The sequence below is a fragment of the Heterocephalus glaber genome, unplaced genomic scaffold, assembly GCF_053883595.1.
Source record: "Heterocephalus glaber isolate CG9 unplaced genomic scaffold, H.glaber_assembly_v1.0 deba00001454, whole genome shotgun sequence".
Lineage (NCBI taxonomy): Eukaryota > Metazoa > Chordata > Mammalia > Rodentia > Bathyergidae > Heterocephalus > Heterocephalus glaber.
In genome coordinates, this window is record NW_028258303.1 from 14,494,241 (window position 1) to 14,516,286 (window position 22,046).

The following is a 22,046-nucleotide window of genomic DNA, read 5'->3' on the forward strand; positions in this document are numbered from 1 at the left end:
ATGTGTTCTCTTCCTCACTTAGGGAAATGAATCAGAATAGCACCTGTGTGTACACCTGTCTTTGTAAAAAAGAGGAGAACACTGTTATCCTAAGCAAGAGATCATTGTTTAAAACACTTTGATTTCGTGTCCATTCTGAACTGACGGCCCCTGGAAAAATTGACACACACTTAGACTGAACTCTTCCATCCTCTCAGGAAGATTGATTCTAAAGTAAGCTCCATCCCATTTTGAGCACCTATCTGAGTAAGTCAAAAATTAGTTAGATGTTCTGTGTTTCAGTTTAGGTTTAACCTTACCAGAGGAGGGAACATGTAGAAGGACTTTATTTTGGGAAAGTATCTTTGTTTAAAATGTGTTGTTTTCTTCAGGACCACTCTCACTTCTTGTTTTTGTGTACACTGCTGCCCTCTGCTGAGGAGTTTAAAGCACTCTTAAATTTTGTTTCTGTTTCTGCAGTTACATAATCTGTGGTCACTGGAAAATGCAAAACTAAATGATTGTTCCTCCCCTGCCCCCTCAATAATCAATATTCTCTGTTCTCCATGATTTTGCTTCAATTACATGTTCGGATATTTTTGTTCAGAACATGCTTAAAAATCCCAAGGACAAAGGTTCCCTTTATGTATGTCCCGCTTTTTAAACCAATACAGAAAAATTATATACACAGAAGTATTTCATTGTTGCTTGTTTTTTTCTTTTTTTTATTGGTACATGTTTGTCAGACACAATGTTTCCATTCCTTGTGGATATTTGCTCCATGTACATAACACATTTCAGTTATATTTTCATCCCTTTCCCTTCTCTCCCTCATGCATCCCTCCATCTCTTTTTGTTTGTTTGTTTTTTTGGTTTTTGGTACCGGGGATCGAACTCGGGTCCTTGCGCTTGCGCAGCAGGCGGTGAAACCACTGACCTAAATCCCCGGCCCCTTCCTCGATCTCTTGATCCCCTTCCCATTTGAGAATAATCAATCTCCCCACTTCCTGTTATCTAACTTTTATTTTTCTCTTATTTTTATTTTGAATTTCTCATATAAGAGAAACAATACAATTGCGTGCCTGATTTATGTCATGTAATATTACGGTATCATAGTGCATCCATTTTCCTACAGATGATTCAAGTTTATCTTTCAACAAATGAGATCATACCAAATTAATAAGCTTCTGCACATCCAAAGAAACAACTAACTGAATGAAAAGAAAACCTGCAGAATGAGAAAAAAAAATTTCTAGCTATTCCTCAGGCAGAGGACTAATATCTAGAATATATAAAGAACTCAAAAATTTAGAGCCCTCTCCAATAAAAGACCCAATCAAAAACTGTTGCTTTGTTTCTTTAAAATAAGCAAAACTGCTAATAGGTTATAGAAAACAATAAAGAGGCTAGATCTTGTTCAAATCTTTGTCCATCAAATAGCGGACTTGACAAGATAGAACCTCTCTGAGCCTTATTGGAAGTTATGACTAATAAGCTGAACGCAGGTAAGTGCCCCTCAGTGTCTGGCATTTAATAGGTATGTGGTAAATATTTGTCAGGGTTTCTGTTCTTTTTAAAGATTAATAAGTAACGTTATGAGGGCTAAAGGAAAATAAACAATGAAAAGAAAAGTAATTTTGCTAATCAACTAGATGATTGTTGCAGATCTAATATCAACAATTGAGAGGTTGAGGCAGGTATATTTAGTAAAACCTATGTTATGGGGCAGACATGATGTGAGGTCCAGATAAAATTTGGAAGTTTTCTAAAGAAAATAGAGCAAGGCATGTCAAAAAGAGATGTTTAAATGAATATGGAAGTAGTAGTCCTTTGAAAAAATTAGCAGCAAATTCTAAATCACCAGCAATTTTTAATATGAAAAATACTTTAAGTCCTGGGTGTGGTGCATGCCTCTAAACTCTGCAACTTGGGAAGCTGGAATAAGAGGGTCACAAGTTCAAGGCCAGCCTGAATACCTTAGCAAGACCCTACCTCAAAAAAAAAAGTTTAGAAAAATTAAGTTTAAACGTGTATTTTTTTTTATCATCCTGAGGATTGTGCCAAGTTCTAAGTACTAAGTGCTAAGCAGGCACTCTACCCCTGAAGTACACCCCCAGTCATGATGTTTTAAGTCCTTAATTACCAGTAGAAACACCTTACAATGTACAGTCAAGCCAAAGAAAAACACAAGTCCCATAATATGTTATGATATTTAGCCAATGACAAAATAAAATTGTTTCAAATTTTAAAAGTTAGCTTTGTGTTATATTTATGTATATATTTAAAGAAGGGAATGCAAAAAGCATTTTTTAAAAATGAATAAAGTAACTCCCCCACTCACATACATATGTAGTCAGCCTCACCATGAAAGCTGCAACTAGCACAGTATTTTATCTTTCCATCTGCTTTTTGTTCATCGAGTACACCATAAATATTATTGACCCAAATTAACAGTAGTAATGGAACTCCCTGAGAAAGAAGCATTCTCTTGGAAATGCGATGTGCTGCTTTTTCAAAATCATTTCCAAAGTATCACGGGGGACTTGGTTAGTAATTACTGAATAGGTGAGCGGCTGAGTGAGTGAAAATTGGACGTGTAGTGGTGACCAGATGCCCCCGCATCCTGGCAGAAAGTCAGCATTTGTGTTTCTTTGGCAGGTGAGGGACTCTGCTCAGTCGTTCTTGACAGTGCACGTGCCGCTCTATGTGTCCTACATCTATGTGACTGCTCCCCGCGGCTGGGCCTCCCTGGAGCACCACACAGAGATGGAGTTCTCCTTCTTCTATGACACAGTGCTCTGGAGGACAGGTATGCCCTGGCATCCCCACTGCTCTGGCCCAACACATCAAGAAGTGGTGACTTTGAGCAGCAGCTGCCTTCCTGTTGTCCTGCGGAAGCCAGAGGAAGGCCAGCTCACATGTGGGAAAGTTCAGAGCTGTGGTTCCTGTGCAGGAGCACTGCCTCTGTCTGCTGATACTGGAAGGCAGACAGCTGAGGCAGCAGAGTAGAGGGTGGTCTGTAACCTTGAGGTTCAAGACAGTCCAGCAGTGACTCAGAGAGTGTGTGTGCTTTTGGAGTATGAGCATGCCCAGTGACTACTGTTGAAAATGGTGTGGTTCATCTTGTTTAAGAAGGAAAACAATCTCCAAATTATATACATGGAAATAGGAAAATATGCCAGGAACACTCAGCTTGATAGTTATGTCAAGTGGTCCGCTTTGTTCACTTGGCATAGTTGACTCTTCTGTTGAGTTTCAAAGGTAGAGATTTTTACAATGCTGATTTTTTTTTTCATTTGTTCAACAAACATTTATTGAACCCTGACTGGGACAATGCTAAATTTTTTAAATGATCATCTCTTCGGACTTGGCCCTGTTACTGTCCTCTTTTGAGGGGAGGTGAGTTTGAGGGAGCCCCTCAGCGGAGAGTGCACCCCTCCCTCCCATTCAGTGTCTTCCCTCACCAGCTTTCTCCCACTACTACCATGGAAGGTCTTCTAAACTCCCAGGTTCTCTCTTCCACTCACTCCAGTGGGCTTACTTGTTTTTGTTGATCTTTTGTTTGTTTTCCCATTTCCAGGGTCCTCTAGAACAATATGACCCCAAGCCCACTTCTCCTGACCTCCCTTCTGCCCCCACCCCTCCCTCTCCAGGAGTGAGACACTGTATCTGAGGCAGTTTCCTTCAGAGAGGACTTCATTTCTAGTAACTGAACCTATATCCTTTCTTCTGTTAAATGAACAAAGCTCAAGTCTTTTATTTGCTTTATATTTCTTATGGGAAAATAGCTTTGTGTATTCCTGCCTGGGTCAATAATTCCTTGAACTTTGGTCTTTTGTTTTGTTTCACTTGACTTTATTTTTCTCCTTTGATTACCCTTTATTTTTTATCATTCTGAACCCCTTGGGCATCATGGCTGCAACTTCCTTTATTGAAAGCAGTTTTCTCATCCCATTGCTTACCATATTACCATATTAGTATACCATACTGATACAACCCACCTCCCTATAAGCTTCCCTTTAATTCTCCATTGGTTTGAGCACTAAATGTAGCCATCAGGACTTACGGGTCTAGTAAATATGCAAAAGATTCCACACCTACCTCGCAAGCACAAAGTCCTGAGTTCAAACCCCCGTAACAAAAACATTTAAATATGCAAAGGAAAAGAAAATGCAGTATAAAGTACATGCCCTCCAACCACATGTTGGTGTAAAATGTAACAGTAAAAAGTTTCAGATCCGTTATTTCCAGAGATACAGGCTAAATCCTAGATCTGGACTAAGTGGTACCTACATGCATGAAGAGTCTATGTCAGGCACAATAGAACTATTAAAAATAAGTGGAATGAGCTGCCATGCTGTTTTAACTGGCAAGTGTCTCTATAGAGTGTATATTCATGTGAATATATACATTTTCTCTTAAATCACATTCACTTAAGTGTGCAGCTCTGTTCAGAGATGTCCCTGGAACAACTTCCTCATAGGCTGATATCCGGGGATGCCTTCTCTGTGCCTTAACTTGGGTGTTTTGTGTATGGTTGCCTGTCCAGGGATCCAGACAGACAGTGTGCTCTCAGCGAGGCTTCAGATAATAAGAATCTATATTCGAGAGGATGGCCGGCTTGTCGTTGAATTCAAGACCCATGCCAAATTCAGAGGTAATGTCAGTGTGATAAGAAACATTTAAACACACAGAGAAGCTGGGCTGGGGTTTTAGCTCAGTGGTTCTGGCGCCTGCCTCGCAAGTGCAAGGACCCGAGTTCGATCCCTGGTACCAAAAAAAAAAAAAAAAAACACAGAGAAGCTAAACAAATAGAACAACAAAACCTTAACTCAGCAGTTGGTAACATCTTGTTTTACAAAGTATGAAAACACATGCACACATGTATACCTGCGTTTTGGTCACATCATTTCAAAACAAGTTGTCCTCATGTCAAGCTAGCCTTCAGTAGACATCTCTAAGAATAAAGATATTTTCTCACACAATGGCAACATAATTTTCATATCCAACATAGTTGACACTGATTCAGTAATAACCAGTCCCTGTGTATATTTCCTCTATTAACCCTCAAATGTCTTTTCCACTTGTTTTTGTGTTTATTTTATCCATATGTATAAAAGGAAGGTGGATCCAATCAAACTTTACATATTTTTGTTGTTTTATCGTCTGCCTACTTTTATTTATCCACAGCAGTGTCACTTAAATTTTAAAGAGTGGAGGTGTCTAGGTAACATGCGATTTTTTTATCCAACAGTAGTATTTCTATTTATAAACTACCAATCTTTTCATGCCCAAGAAACATGTTGGCTGGAATTCAAAGCTACATAGAGTGAATTTTCATTGTTATGGAAAGGCCCCTGTTATTGTGTATAAGATGAGCATCAATTCCACAAGGCATATTCACACTGTTTCTACATACATTGTATGACCATCGTGGCCGGCACAGGTACAGTACAGGCTGGGGTGAGATGCCTTGCAGTCCTGAACAATGTGGAATACACTCAAAAGGGCAGCAGCGTGGAGCCACAGTTATTTGATAGAAGAACATAAGGCAGTTATTAGGCTTTATTGTACAAGTACAATAAAACTCACAAAGAAGTGCGTGTGTTTCCCTGTGAAACAGGACAGTTTGTGATGGAGCACCACACTCTCCCCGATGTGAAATCTTTCATACTGACTCCAGATCACCTAGGAGGGATTGAATTTGACCTGCAGCTATTGTGGAGTGCTCAGACATTTGATTCTCCATATCAACTCTGGAGAGCCACAAGCTCTTATAATAGGTAAATACAGTGATGGATGCTTCCAGGGGGGTGATCTGAAAGGTTTTCAATTTCTTTCCGAAGCGCGGGACATAGAAGTTTTTTCTTTGAAGTCTGACTTTCTGTTCTAAAAGATGCATGGGTAGATATGAGCTTCTAGCAAATAGAGAAGGAAACAAATTTAGCCCAGATAAATTTTTTTTTCTGCCTAATCAAATCTTATTTTTTTTATTTTATTGGTACACTTTAGGTATACAATTCATTTACATTTATCATTGGGTGTTTGTACCTGTACATGATTTATCTTGGTTCTTATTTTTTCCCCCATTATCTCTGTGCCCTTCACCCCCTCCACCCTTCCCTATTTACATAGATTTCATTTCCATTTTTTTTTCTTTTCTCATAGTTTTTCCTTTCCCTCTTTTCAATTTTTGACATACAAACCAGGAAGTGGTCATGCTTATTCCAAGGGAAATACCAGAAAGTACACACATCTCTTCCACCTGAACCCCTTAACTAGCGCTTGGTCACGTGGCACATCTACCTACAAGATGCTGGAAAATGTAAAATGTGTCCAACTGAAACCTGAGTAGGAAAAAGAAATTTCATTTCAATTACTGTGATGACTACAAAGTCTAAGATCACCAGTGGTTAGATTCAGATGCCACCCCTGATGTTTCAGTGACCAATAGGTAGGTAAGTAGTAGCAAGATTATTCCTCTCCCACACTCAGTGTACAGGTAAAAAAAGAAGTGGATGAATACAGTAGATTATCACATTTTAAAAAGGCAGTAATGGAAAAAAACCAATTAAAATTAGCATGCAAAGAATAAAGGAACAAGCAGAAATCTATCGTACATATTTTTCCCTATTTTATAGGTCATGAAAATTAAGAGCTATATTTAGCATGAGAATCTTGTTCCATTTTTATAATTAAGAATATCAGATTGTCTAGAGTCATTTTCAGAAAGAGTCTTTCCATTTTTGATCTTACATCAGGTGTTTTTATTGTATAGCAATTCCTTTGAAATCCACATGTTGTAGTCTTTTTTTTTAATTAAATTCTTTTATTCGTTACATTGTAGGTATACAACACAATTACATTTCTCATTGGGAATTGTACCTTTACATAATGCATCTTGGTTCTTATTTTTTCCCCATTCCTAGCCCTCCCTTCACGCCCTCCACCCTTCCCTATTTACAAAGACTTTATTTCCATTTTTTCCATTTCTCAGCATTTTTCCTTTCCCTTCTTTCCTTTCCCCTGCCCCTCCCACTACCCCTACCCCTTTGGACCTTTTCTTCCTATTTTACATTATCGATTATTCATTCTAATCATTGGTACATTTTAGATATACAACATAATGACATTCATCATTGGAAATTTGCACCTTTACATAGTCTCTCTTGGTTCTTATTTTTCACCCTTGCCCAGACATTTATAGCTAAGTGGATGCACATTGAGGCAATACTCTTAAGTGAAATAAATAGGACACACATGTGTAAATACCGAATAGTTTCTCTGCTGTGAGAAACTGAAAGTGTAAATAAGGACCACATGTTGTAGTCTTTAGACTGCTCTTCCTAGAGCCTCATGAGTTTATTCAGGTACTTTGTCCCGGTTTGTAGGCAAGGAGCTATCCTCCTTTAAGTCCCCTGTGGACTCCTCTTTGCTGGGTGAAGTTCACATCAGCATGTAGCACACAAGGCCTGGCCATCCGCTTAGCCTCGCCTCAAACCCACCTTCTAACACATTCTGTATCTCGCTGATCCTGAACGCACCAGCCTGTCTCTACCTCTGTGGCTTTGCTCTTCTCTCTGCCCTCCCTGCTCTTTTCCTCCTACAAAGCTCTATTTCCTGTAAGACCAACACAAATATTGTCCCCTCTGGGCCAACTTTCCTGATTCCTATGCAGTACTGCCAGCTCCCTGCTCCTGCTCCTACTCCCACTATCACACTACTTATTATCCTGTCATGGTCCATTTGCTGCTCCCAGTTTTTCACCAGGTTGTAAGCTTCCCCAGGGAAGAAGGCTTATCTAGTTCATCTTAAATGCCACTGCAGATTTTAGCACATGACAGGTCCTGAATAAACATCCTTTAGGAGCTTACCTTTGAGACAAGGAGATAAAAATACATAAATAAGTGGCAAAATGGACAGCACCACCTAGAATTCAATGCCAAGTACACCTTGAGGGGTACAGAGCATCAAGACCTTAGCTGTCAGGGAGCAGAGACCCCAGCAGAAGCTGGGGACCTGCACAGGCTTCCAAGGAGAGGAGGGGTGGCTTGTGCTCCATGTTGTGATAGGAGAAATGTTTAGTTTTTAGGAAGGCAGTGAGAAAACTACAGGATTAAAGTCTTGTATCTCAGCCATGTTTGACATCTGCAAAGTTAGAGAAGAAAATGACCTAAATAGTATTAAAGGATGGAGGAAAATAGGACTGAGGGCTTAGAAGACTATACAGTTTGTCCTTGGTTTATTTGTTCAACAAAATAAAGATTCCTGAATGTAGAATTTACAGTAAAATAAGAACACACAAAAACAGAAGCCATAATCAATAAGCAAAGTACAGTCTCTTGCCATATGATGACATTTCAGTTAACAATGGACTGGATATGGGCAGCAATGGTCTCATGAGGTTACACCATGTAGTGATATCCTTGCCATTGTAGTTGGTGTAAGTACACAACAATGAAATAGCCAAGGGTAAATATATTTGAAATATATTTTTCAAAACATGTGTGACACATGACCATATAATATATATCCAAAGATGATATGTGGTAGGGAATGATAAAGTATAGAGCAAGGTAAGGACCAGAAATGGGGGGACATTATGATTTTAATTAGAATACTCCCAGTGGGCCTCTGGAGCAAAGACTTGACGAGGAGAGGAAGTTGGCTGGGAAGGTATCTGGGGAACCAGGTTCCTGGCAAAGTTCTTAAGATAACAGCATTTCTGGAGGATCAGGGAATAAGAAGGAGGCCATAGTGGTTTGAGGGGAGAGAGCAAAGAAGGGGTGGTGGACAGTGAGGTTCCAGATCTCAGAAGGGAAACAGGATCACTGTGTGGGTCTGGAAAGCCAGGGGTTTCATGCTGGGTTTCACTCTGTTGCAAGGAGAGTTTCTGTAGGGATTGAGCAGAGGAGCAACATGAACTTCCTGTCCTTCTGAAAGCAAGGACCAAGCATGGATTGTTCTAATTAATGTTTCTATCATTAAGGGTTACTGTTTGAATTATAGGTGTCAACCTATAGGTCTCATTTCCTGTTGCTCCAAGCTTTGGAGGAAGACAAGGATCACAGAGGAAAACCGTGGATAAGAGTAGGAAGGAATTTAGAAATGTCCCCAAACGTTTGTGTGGTTTGTCTAAAGTAACATGACCACAGCAGTGGCAACCAAAGCCATTGTTTGGCTTCCTCCCAATTTCCAGCTTGTGTCATTCCATTAAAATGATCCAAGATGTGACATAAAAGTTTTTCCAGTACTTTTTCTACAAAGTCCTTACTGTCACTTTACTAATAACAGAAAAATACGAAACAGTGGTCAAAAAATGAACGCAGCAAATGTTATACATGTTTGCAGGTCACTCTCTATTATGATTAAGATTCACAGCCAAATGGGTTTCATTCTATGGATGTGGCTTCAGAAGCCCCATGAAGAATCTCCCCTAAGTTTCTGGATGCTTGGCTGCCTTCCGGGCAACCTGTTGAGTGGGGTGCAGCCTAAATACAAGTGTGGGAGAGGAAGTGGGCAAGTGCAAAGCCTCATACCTTCAGTGTCAGGACCCAGAGAGTCACCCAACTGGGAGGTGCCCAATGAGGAGTAACAGTGTCCTTCAGTCTCCTAAGGGAGAAGCACAGCATGTGGGAAGGGACCTAAAGCAGAGCACTGGTGAAGGGGTAAGGGGTGGGGCACTCCTTGGGGTGCTGCTCCCCTGGGGCTGGGGAGTGGAGCACTGGGGTGTCTACCACCTCCTCTATAGAATCCACACTCAGTACAGGCACAACCAGGCTCCTGGGTTTGAGAATCCATTGGACATGGTGTCCTTCAGCAAGAAACACCAGCCTCACTGTCAGACACCTCAAGTGCAATCTACAGGAAATAGCTGGGTCTGGTTTGTCACCAGCCCAGCCTTCAAGGTTGTCATAAACAGTGTGCCTTTCTCAGATTTCCACAGGAAAAGGACTTGAGCATGTGGAAGTGGGCTGTTTTCCTCTGGGTAAAACAGTATCAGCTGACTTGTACAGTGTGGGGACGCAGGGCACGCATGCCGGGGGAATGCGATCTCGTCCCATCTGTCCCCTGTGACCACAGTCTGCTCTCCTGTTACAGGAAGGACTACTCGGGGGAATACACCATCTACCTGATCCCGTGCACTGCGCAGCCCACCCAGTCCTGGACTGATCCTGGAGAGAAGCCCTTGGCCTGCACCGCCCATGCGCCAGAGAGGTAGGCAAGTTCAGTCAGGCCTTGGCATTGGCAGGTTCCTTAATGTGAATTATGGTGATCATTAAAGTTTGCCTTTCACCCCAAAAATCAGTACCCAGGGTGCTTTCACAGTCATTCACTGACATGCATAGAGTGGCAAAAAAGATCTAATCTTCTGGCACACATTGCCAGCTGCGATGGAGCAGGGCAGTGCTCACCCTCATGATTCAGGCCTCATCCCCCAGGCAAGCACTGTCTTCATGAGTCCACTGTGTAAAGTGGTCTTCAGCACAATGTCCAGTGGCTTCAGGGGTTCCTGAGCACAGGAAGACTGCATGGAGCTTGTGCTACTGGTCACCAGTTCCATGCTAATGAATCAACAATATCTGAAATAAGAGGTCTTTAAACAGGAACATACCTAAAACAAGGTTATGCATTGATCGATTGATGAAAATGTTGTGACCAGAAGCTCGTAGAAACCTAGCTGTGTATTTCTCCTAGGAGCAGTGATTCATTATCCACTAACTCAGCTTTGCAGAGACTTCACTGAGCCTAACCACTGAGAACAGTGAGAACCAGCTGTATATCAGCGCATACCCACCTCCCACCCGAGGCTGTGTGGTGTCACATGTTCAGTCATCTGATCAGTGTCCACTCAACTGTTTTTATGTGCTCAGCCTAGGCATTGGTATTGCAGCAGCAGATTAGAATCATGCATTAAAGGTAACCTGGGCTACCAGGCACTTTATAGGCCAAGGTCACCTTTCCCAGAGCTAAAGTAGAGTACAGACAAAACAATGCTCAGAGAAGATGCTGCAGACAGTTTCAAATAGAAGACTATTTGAAGTGTGACTTTTAAATTAAAAGCCTGGGAATTGGCCATTGGATTTGACAGTACTGAGGTCACTGGTGACTGAAGGGTCTTCCAGCCTGGTTGGAGGGGACTCACAGGAGAGAGAGGAGAAAGCAGAGCCTGCAGGGATAAGCAGTGCTTAAGGAGCTTTGCTAAGGGCCATCAGAGAAATGAGACAGGAACTGGAAACAGATGTGTTTTAGGTGGAAAATATTTCAGGACACTTGTATGCTGATAGAAATAATTTGATAGAGGGGCAATTTGATGGTTCAGGGGACAGAGGGAGCTTTCGCAGAGCAAAGTCCTTGGGTAGGATACTGGGACAGACCCTGTCACAAGGAGAGGGCTTGGGCCCTGGAGCAGTCACTTGCTGGAGGAGGAAGGCAGGTGGGGCCTGTGTACTCTTGGGAGGGGAGAGAAGAGAATTTGGAGAATGAGGAGAGGCTGGGTAAGCAGGTGTCTGATGAAATCTGGTTTCTCTATAATATAAAAAGCCAGGTGTCCGCTAAGAGTTAGGATGCTGCGGTTGGAGAAAAGAGGAAGAAGTAAGCAGTCGTTTTGGGGAGAGGACAGAAGTGAGTGTACCCAAGGGTGAAGGCAGTGCTGGGTTAGGCAGGGCTGGAGCCCAGCTGAATTTTAAATTGCCATATCACTGACATTAAATAACTGCACATATCTAAAGTATGTATTTGATAAATATTAACATATGCATGAAATACCACCACAGTCAAGATAATGAACACATCCATTTCCTCCACAAGTTTTCTCACCCTCTGATCACACCCTTCCCAGGCACTCACCACTGTGGGTGAGTTCGCATTTTCTAGGGCTTTATAGAAATGATGAGTTCTTTTTCTCTGGCTTGTTTCACATATGATGATTTGGATCCGTTAGAGTTACCATGTCAGTAGTTTGTTCCCATTGTTGCTGAGTTGTATTTCCTAGTGTAGAAATAATACAATTCATCAGTTTGTCAGTTGATGGACACTTGGGTTGTTTCCAGGTTTGAGCAACAGTGCATAAGCCACTAGGAACTTACTTACCTAAGTCTTACATGGACATGTTTTCTATTTTCTTATGTAAATATATAGGAATGGAATGGCTGATCCGTACAGGCTGCTTTCCTAAGTATTTATAAATGGGTAATTGTGTGTGATTCTCACCACGAGTGTGTAAGTGTTCCAGCTCTCTGCATCCTTCTGTGCTTGGAGAATTAATGGGGATAAACAAAGAGAGGAGTTGGTGGACAGTGAGGTGTTGGAAAATGAGACTGGGGTACTGGTACATAGTAGGAAGATGAGGAGGTGGTGGCTGCATTTGGGGGAGAGCAAACTCTTCGCAGGGGAGGAGTTGAGGAGCCAAGAGGTGAAGGTGTGGATGGTGTCCATGTGGATGAGGAGAGCGCCATGACTGATGGCAGGAACAATGCTAGAGAGCACCAAAGTCAGGGAGGCAAGGGGACTGGGAACACAGGAGTTGGCTGCAGTAAGAAAGAATGGGAGGCAAGTGATCTCATGAGGTATATCGCTAAGGAATTGTTAGCCGTTTATTAAATTTTTTTAATTATGGAAAGTATAAGATATTCAGACGATATAAAAGTGAATATATAAAATAAGCACATGATGTGTATTCACCACCTGCCTCAAGAAACAGAAACTTCTATGCTGAATGTGCTAGCACATGCCTACAATTCCAGCACTCCGGGAGGCTGAGGTGAGGGGTCACAAGTTCAAGGCCAACCTGGGCAACTTAGTGACTTAGCAAGATCCTACCTCAAAACAAAAATAAAAATAAAAATCTCAGTGTGAAAGCCTGGGGTTCTATCTCCAGTATTGCCAAAAAGAAGAAAGAAATTGAACATCCTAGTATTTTTTTTTTGGTACCAGGGATCAAACTCGGTTCCTTACACTTGCGCAGCAGGCTGCAAAACCACTGAGCTAAATCCCCGGGCCCCTAGTACTTTTTAAATACTCTCAATGTCTCCATCCAGTTGTTCTTTCTTTCTCCCCTCTAAGCTGACCATTAACTTGATATTTGTATTTATAACCCATGGTTTCAGTTTATGATTTTATTTGATGTTTATTTCTAATGGTTTTGTATGTTTTTGAATTCTGTATAAAAGTTTCATACTCTAAACTAGGCATGGTGCCACATACCTATAATCCCAGCACTTGGGAAAGTGAGGCAGAAGGATCACTATGAGTTTGAGGCCAGCCTGGGCTACAAGTGAGTTCAAGCCCAGTCTGAATGACACAGTGAGACCCTGTCTCAAAAAAAAAAAAAGTTTTATACTTTGTGAATTCTCTCTGCTGCTTTTTTTTCTTTAATTCAGTGGATCATTTTTGATTCCTTGTGTTGATTTATGTAGCTGTAGTTTATGGTTTAGTACATTTAAGTTATTCAGTGTAAGAATAGTCTACCGTTTATTTGAGCATTCTGTTTAGCTTATGAGTCCAGATTCTCTCTATTATAAGTAATATTATACATGTTACAATATGTATATAAATAATTTCTTGGTGCACATGTGTAAGAAGAGTTTCTCTAAGGTGGGTACTAGGGTGAAAAAGGACAGGAAAGACACAAACCCCATCTCCAGGCCCAGTGCTCTGAGTTTGAGGAGGCTGCTGCAGGAGGGTGTTGTTGAGGACACTGAGATTCTTGTCTTGTATCAAGGAGATCATTACTCATAGGTTCCCCGTTATTCCCAGGGTAACTTTCACCTAGGCCTCAGCTTGCTTTCAATCCTTTATAAGGTTCCCTAGCTGTACAATAGCACGACAGTGCACAAAAAATCCAGGCAGACACAGGAATGCAGACTTAACTGAAAAGAAGTTTGTCTCACGTTGTGACTTTTTTGTGAGGTCTGTCACACATTATGACATCATTGTTACTGATAATTTCAGGTTGAGCCAGGGATTTAGCTCAGTGCCACCATGCCTGTCTCACAAGCACAAGGTCCCGAGTTTGATCCCGGGGACAAAAAAAAAAGTGCAAAGTCCTAAATTCAATCCCTGGTACAAAAAAAAAAAATTTTTTTTTAAAAAGTAATCTCCACAGTCTATTATTTATTTCATTGTATCTTAGTGCCCTGCACTGTGGCGGATTCTGGCAATGTAAATATCAACAAGAAAAATCTTTTTCCCTGTGTTAGGTGAATTGGTTTTTAATGCAACTAATGGTGATATTGAAGCTCTTAAAGTGGGGTCAGCTCTGGCTTGTGTGGGCCCACAGTTCCTCCTACACCTGAACTCTCTCAAATCCACCCACTAGGAAACCTTCAACAGACGGCCAAGCCCATTAGGTGACCTTTGTTGGAAAAGCTGGAAATGATCACCTGTTCATTATTCTGTGACAGAGATGTGTCAGGAACTGGGATAGGGTCAGGTCTGTAATGGTGAGCAGACAGACAGGGACCGTGGACTCTGTAGTGAGTGAAGCAGACTTCAGTCTGATAGTGGGTCACACATTTAAATAAGATTTCCAGCCACAAGGGACGCTGTTTTTGAAAATGCAGAGGATAATGAGAACAGATGAGAAGGGATCTTAGCTTACCTGGAAGGTCAGATAAGGAGGGAAAGTGCTATAGTTATCTAGGGAAAGGATAGTCAGAAGAGGAGTGTTCTGAAGAATATTCAGCAAGGTCAGAGATGGAAAACCTTAAATTTGGTGTCACTGATCTCAGATTCACCCTTAGGGCCTCCAAGCAAAGTACATACAGGGTTCCGTAGGCCTCTCCATCACTCTTACCAGAAGCTTGTTCCATCTCTCCTGCCCTCACACTTGCTGATTACCTTGTGCCCTGATCCATGGAGGACACAGGAGAGACCTCACCCAAGCCCCGCCATGTGTCTCCCTCCGGTGCTCCTGCTTGGGCAGTGAGCACTCTGCACAGAACCCACTGCCCTCTTGTCAGATTTATAAAGAGCACCTCACAAGCTGCTCTTCCGCCTCTATGAATGGCTTTAGTCAGCCCCCAAACAAGTTGTAACTTCTTTCATCTTTCAAATAAAAAATCCTCACTTGACACTCCATTCCTCTCTCAACTCTAGTTTTTCTTCTTTCTTTTATTTTAATAAGCCTCTAAAGAGTCGTCTCTGTTCACAATTTCCAGTTTATCTCTGCCCATCATTTTCTTTTGCAGTACTAGAGACTGAACCCAGAGCCTTTGCACTGAGCTACATCCCCATTCCTCACCCGCTACCTTTAATTTTTTTTATTTTGAAACAGGGTCTCGCTAAGTTACAGAGTTGCCTAAGCTAAGCTCGAACTTCAGCCTCCCAGAGTGCTGAAATTACAGGCTCTGCCCATTCGCTTTTAAACCAATTCCAGTCAGGCTTCAGCTGATGTGCTTCAACCTAGCTTGCCCTTCTTGGGGTCAGCAACAACTGCATGTAACTAGATCCTAGGGCTGAGCCTCAGTTTCCTTTTCCAGCCCGGTGAGCCACTCAGCTGCAGGTTTCTCTCCCACCTCCTTGGCTCTTCCTCTGTTTGTTTGCAGGCTCCTTTTTTGCATAGTCTGAATTTGGAATGCCCTCTTCAGGCATCTAACTCTTCTCTATTACTGCTCACTTGCTTTGGTGATTTCCTAAGTCATCCATGCTTGAGGCTATAAGTGCAAGTGAGCCCCAGGCCCCCTTTGCAACTTGACCCTTGTACATCAAGGTGACTACTCAGCCCTTCAGATTTAGCGTGTTCAGAGTTAGCAGGTCTTTCTCCACCACACACCTTCCTATGCCAACCATCCAGGTCAGGGATCAGCAAGCTAGCTACAGTTCAGAGGACAACTCCTCACTGTCTGCTTCTGTAAATAAAGTTTTACTTTGGAATAAACCACACACATTGGGTTCAGTGTTGCCTGTGGTTGTTTTCATGCCACAGCAGAGCAGGAGAAATTCCTTCCCTCCTTCCTTCCTTTATTTTTATCACACATATTTAAGATGTAACAGCATGATGCTTTGCTATTCGTATAAAGAGTGAAACAATGACTATAATCAAGCAAATAAACATGTTTGTCCCCTCACCTAGTTACTTTTTTTGGTGATAAGAGCACTTGAAATCTTAAGTAAATTTCAGTATATAACACAAAATCATTAACTGTGGTTGTGATGCTTTACGAACCCATCCTATGTCACTGCCACTTTGCATCCTTTGGCTGACATCTCACTGTGTCCCTTTCTTGTCTGCCCTGGTTACCACTGTACTGTTTTTTGGGGTTTTTTAGTTTTTGTTTTTGTTTTTTTGTTTTTGTTTTTTTGCAGTGCCAGGGATTGAACTCAGGACCTTGCACTTGCCAGGCAGGTGTGGCGCCACTGAGCCACATCCCCAACCCTGTACTCTTTGTTTCTATGCATTTGTTTTAGATTCCATGTGTAAGGGTGACCATGCAGTGCTTTTCCATGTCTGGTTTATTTCACATAGATAATGTCCTCCAGATTCATCCATGTGGTGGCAAATTGCAGTGTCATCTTTTTAGTGTTGAATAGTCTTCCACTGTGTGTGTAGTGCATACCACATTTTTTATCCATTCATCCATTCAAGTGATGATGATCACTTCAGTTATTTCCACATCTTGGCCATTGTGAACAATGCAACAACAAGCATGGAGTGCAGATACTTCTTTGAGGTGCTGATTTCATCCCCTTGGATATATATATGGCCATGTGATAGTTCTATTTTTAATTTTTGAGGAGCCACCATACCGTTTTCGACAATGGCTGTACTAATCCATGACCACATTATTTAGGATTTCCACCTGAACCTCTCCCAAGCATTCCCCTTCTCTTCTGATTTTTGTCCTTATCACCTGTTACTTTCTAGCCTACTGTATTATTTTGAACTGTTTTTATTATCTCTTCATTAGAGCCTAACTCCCTATGGACATGTGTTTTTCTGTCTTGTCCACAGATGAATTCCCATTTAATAGCATAGTGTCCGTTGTGTAGCAAATGCTTACAGATTATTTGTGGAACAATGTTAAGTGAAATAAATCAGACACACAAACTTAAATATCACACGGTTTCTCTTATATGAGAAACCCAGAATATTAATAAAGAACAAAATAGAAGATAGATAGTAGGAAGGAGAGAGCTCTTTCTCAAATGGGAAGGGGATCCAGAGATGGAGGGAGGGAGAGGGGTGGAAAACAATTAAGATGTGTTATGTATATGTACTGACTCCATACAAGAAATGTACTATGTACTACAAACATGGACTAACAAATTTTTTTTTAAATTTTAAAAACTGAGTCATGAGGCCACAGAAATCATGGAATAGAGGGCCAGGGGTTTAGCTCAGCAGCGCCGCCACCTGCCTTACAAGTGCAACGTCCTGAGTTCGACCCCCAGTACCAAAAAAAAAAGAAATCATGGAATAGAGAGCCAATCAATAGACCAGAAGAAGCTCAGAAAGGGCAAATCCCAGCAGGAAGGAGAAAGATAGTATAGGAGATGAGGCTGGGAGAAATAGGCAAAAGGTTCCTAAGTCATGTAAAAAATGTTGGTCTTCACCCTCAGGGCTATGGGGAACTACTGAAAAATCTTAACCGAATCTGAATTTTTTAAAAATGACACTGGCTCACCAATCATATCGTATAGAAGAAATGAGAAGAGAAAGAGGGATCCCATCAGGACCAGCAAGGGGGCCCCCTCGTGTGTGGCTCCTCACTGGAATGGAAACAGGAGAAAAAAGATCAAATTTGTGAGGAAAGTGCATTGAGTTTGAGGTGCCACGGCTTTGAGTGATCAGTTGACAACAGATATGTGTTTCTGCCTCAGAAGAAAAATCTGGAGTAGAAAGTTAAACACGGCCTCCTTACCTTTGAGATGACACATGCACTCATTTATCAGAGGAAAAGAGTGGGGCCTGAGCCTTGAGGGGCCCTTAGCTGCCAGAGGAAGCAGAAATGGGACTGAGGAAGAGGGGAGGGGGCAGGAAGGGGCAGGGCAAGAGGGCATCTCCTAGCAATGTCCTGAAAAGTGTGACATAAAATAAGTATTGGTCAGGTTAGAAGAGTCAGACTCTTAGAGCATATGAAGTCCCCATGGCAAGGAGCCCTTTAGCAACCAAAGAGCAATTCTGGGTGCCCTCAGAAGGAAAGGGTGAAAAAGCTGAATACCAAAGTGTTCCGAGGACTCATTCAGTTGTTCCTGTTCTAAAAAGCAGATAAACCTTATAAAGGCAAAATACAGTCCCTTGCCCACATATATCTATTTGCTCTGTAGTCCAGCTTTAAACTCATTATGTGACCCAGGCTGGCCTCATACTCGTGATACTCCTGCCTCAGCCTCCTGAGTTCAGGGATTACATTACAGGTGGGGCCTATCATGCCCAGCTCTTGTTATTTAGTAAATATCTTGCGCTGACCACAAAGCTGTGTTCATAGTCAGTCCTGAGAAGGGCAGGGCAGGGAGGGCAGCTCATTGGCATGTGCAAGGCGAGCCTACTCTGAAACAGCCCTCATTCCTCTTGCATTAGATTCCTGATTCCCATCGCGTTTCAGCAGACCAACCGTCCTGTGCCCGTGGTGTACTCACTCAATACCGAGTTTCAGCTCTGCAACAACGAGAAGGTGTTCCTAATGGATCCCAACACATCCGATATGTCTCTGGCGGAAATGGATTACAAAGGGGCCTTTTCAAAGGGTGAGTTGCTTCCTCCACCTGCAGAAAGAGGCTCTGCCTGGCTGTGAGACCATCTCTGATCGGTCGCTAGACTGGCATCTCAGCTCCCCAGTGAAGGTTCCCCAGGGCAGATCCATGGGCCAAGGCTGAATCAAGGAATAGGCACATACTCTTCCTTCTTGTTATGAAATAGCACCACATTCCTGGTACCATAATGGTTGGCAGCATAGTACCATGTAAAACCAATGGTCTAGGTCAGTGGTGGTGAACCTATGTTACACCTGTCATTTATTCTTTTAAGACAAAAGATGTTAATGTATGAGCTGTTTCTTTTTTCTAAATTAAAACCTCAGTATTCATGTTTAATTGTTTTGTTGGTACTTTGCAATCAATAAGTGGATTTTGGGTTGCAGTTCGGGCACTTGTCTCTGAAAGGTTTGCCATCACTTTTCCAGGTGGTGAAAGGGTGGTGTTTCCAGTCTGGCTCTAACACAGTCTAATTAAGTTTCTTCATCTCTCAGTTCCTTCCTACTGCTCCCAGCCTCACAGGATGCTAGCCATATATACTTTCTCTGCTAAAAATGGTACCTTGGCCCCTTGCACCATTAAATGTGCTTCCTTGGGCTTTCCCAAAGGCTAGCTCTTCCCAACAAAGAGCTTGCCCTGGCTTCCCCAGACAGGCATTCATAGGCCTCTATGTTTTTCACTTTGGCAGAATGTTGTTCATTATATACAGTTCTCATCACATTTATAAATATTATATAATGTAGTGTATTGTTATTATGCATTTCTTTATGGCCTATCTCAACCACTAAGTTCCATGAGAAGAGAGACTGTGACCAGATATCAAATTTCCACACTGGCGTACCATCCCCAGGTGCTCAGTAAATAGTTGCTGAAGGAATAAATGAATTAATCAACTGTCTGTCTTTCTTCACTCAGGTATCCCTTCTGCCTTTTTGTTTAATCTTATACTGAGTCTCTTCTTTCATCTTAAAAACACACTCAAAGGGTTAGGAGATGTGGCTCAGTGGCAGAGCACACGTTTAGTGTGCATTGGATTTCATACCCTGCGAAACACACACACACACACACACACACACACACACACACACACACGCTTTTTTAAAGCACTTGCATACATTCAATTCTGCACACCACAGAAATAAGCCTTCCTTCAAGTCTGTCTTCGCCTCAAACTTCAGCTCAATTTATCCTCCTTTTCTGACAGTCTTCCTAAATGTGCAATAAGCATGCACTGTCTCATGACCCTTCTTCATGTCATTCTTTTATCCACTTGTTGGCTGCAAGCTGTATTCTGTCCCATTCTCTCTTGTCAGTGATCCCAAATCCATTAGTTGTGATGCTTTTTTCCTATTTGGTTTTTTTTGCATCAGGCACCATCTTGCCTGTCAACTCACTTCTCACTCTTCCTCTCTGCATCTTTGTCCTCTGCCTTTTCCATGTTGATGTCCCAGGGTCCCATGCTTGGCTCCTTCTGGTCTGAGTATCTCGGTGCTGCCTCTGGTCATCCCCAGGACTCAGATGATGGCTTTGCTCTGAACACCCTGTGCTCCTGCTACCTCGTAGCCATTCCATAAAGCATGGCCTTATCTCCGAACATCCCCGAGTTCTACATTTCCCATGTGGATCTGGAAAGACACCAGAGACATTTAGGAATGGACTTGGACTAGACCTAGCTCCTTCCAAACATCCTCTACCCCCTCTGCTGCCCCATGGCTGTATCACATGCTCTCAGGGCTGCAAACGCCTCAGGGCCACCCACTACCTTCCACATCCCCCATCCCCTCTGCCATTAAGATGAATGGAATCTGACCCCTAGACATTTCTTGAACTCATCTCTTGCCTCACAGCTGTATTTTAGGTACCTAACTCTCTCTAAAGCATTAAAATAGTCCCTGATCTGGTCGCTGTGACTCAAGTTTCTTTGTCTTTGTTCCATTCATTCTTCTGTGAAACCTGGTCATATTAATCTTACTCTCCTGCTTAAAAACTTGTAAGGATTCTTATTCCTTATACATCCATGCCTGGCCTCCCCAACACAATGAAGACTCCTGCTGCAGCCTCTGCACATCCTCCCCTCCAGTCACTCTGACTGACCCCAACACATACACACACACACACACACACACACACACACACACACAGAGGAAATGTTTTGGATGAGTATTTGGAGTCAGATGGATTTGTCCTCAAATCCTCCTTCCTCCCATCATTGGAACTCTGGAGATGTTCTTATAATGGGAATAATAATTGAGCCCATCTCTTCAGCTCTTTGGAGGATTAAATAAAACAGCATAGATGAAGAACTTGGTGCCACAATAGGCTAGGTATCCACACCAGGCCTCACACTCATCCTGCATTCGGTGTTTTGTACCTGGACTTTCCTTTGCCTCCCATGCTCTCTCCTGCCTCTTCCTCCCATCCCATACTGCTCAACTGTCATCTGTCCTAAACCCTGCCATACCTCTCCCCAGGCCAATTTCTGTGCTTTCTTTTGTGCCCATTTAACACACTGTACCTTCTTTCATTGTGGCAGGGGGCCATGTGATGTTGTGAGGGTTAATAATGTTAACATGAAGCCCAAGTACCTTGACTCTGAAGCCTGCCTCCACCACTTGCTAACTTTGTGATTTTCATCAAGTCACTAATCACTTCATGCCTCAGTTTCCTCATGTGTAAATTTGTTAATACTGTAAGAGTTACAGCAAGTTTGACATGTTAACTGTTTTTATCAATTACTTTGCTTTTATTTCTTTTCTCAACTCCATCTCACCTCTATATCCCCTATGCATAGCTGAGGGTGTGGCACTTCTTAAGTGCTTAAGTCCTGCTTATTGAAATAAAGAAGCAATAAGTGATAAATAAGTATTTTAGGGACATATGGAATCATAGACTATGCATACAAAGGTACTTTTGGCTCTAAGCAAGTGGGTTAAATCCTGTCTAGCCTTGGCAGTTCTTTTTCTTTGAAGTCTGACCTAACGAATGCCTTTCCGTATCTTCAGGTCAAATCCTTTATGGCCGAGTACTTTGGAATCCAGAACAAAACCTTAATTCTGCATACAAACTCCAGCTGGAGAAGGTCTACCTTTGTACTGGCAAGGATGGCTACGTGCCTTTCTTTGATCCTACAGGGACAATCTACAATGAAGGGCCACAGTATGGTTGCATTCAGCCCAACAAACACCTGAAGCACAGGTTCCTGCTGCTGGTGAGCTCCTGGCTGGTACTGGGCCCAGATGCCAGAGGGGACTTTCACAGCCCAATCCTGTTGAAAGAGCCCCACTCTTGGGGATTTTCTATATATATGTATGTTTGTATATATATATATATATATATATATATGTGTGTGTGTGTGTGTATATATATATATA

General features: G+C 42.2%; 1 protein-coding gene and 1 long non-coding RNA gene across 10 annotated transcripts in view; one reads left to right on the forward strand and one right to left on the reverse strand.

Moving 5' to 3' along the window:
* Fras1 (Fraser extracellular matrix complex subunit 1) overlaps positions 1-22,046 on the forward strand; it is a 444,408-nt gene that overhangs the window by 416,616 nt on the left and 5,746 nt on the right. For 7 of the 9 annotated variants that reach the window (XM_087215885.1, XM_087215884.1, XM_087215886.1 and 4 more), the window contains 6 exons: positions 2,638-2,788; positions 4,529-4,636; positions 5,603-5,762; positions 10,081-10,197; positions 18,503-18,669; positions 21,678-21,883. In XM_087215885.1, the coding sequence (XP_087072011.1) occupies positions 2,638-2,788; positions 4,529-4,636; positions 5,603-5,762; positions 10,081-10,197; positions 18,503-18,669; positions 21,678-21,883 (909 nt within the window). The remainder of the gene's footprint in view (positions 1-2,637; positions 2,789-4,528; positions 4,637-5,602; positions 5,763-10,080; positions 10,198-18,502; positions 18,670-21,677; positions 21,884-22,046) is intronic. The other 2 variants (XM_087215887.1, XR_015452892.1) reach the window with 2 other exon arrangements.
* On the reverse strand, positions 11,892-13,859 carry LOC110349950 (uncharacterized). Its single transcript, XR_002396174.2, has 2 exons — positions 13,615-13,859; positions 11,892-11,970 (listed from the first exon to the last, which is right to left on the reverse strand). It is a non-coding gene; the product is annotated as an uncharacterized LOC110349950 (long non-coding RNA).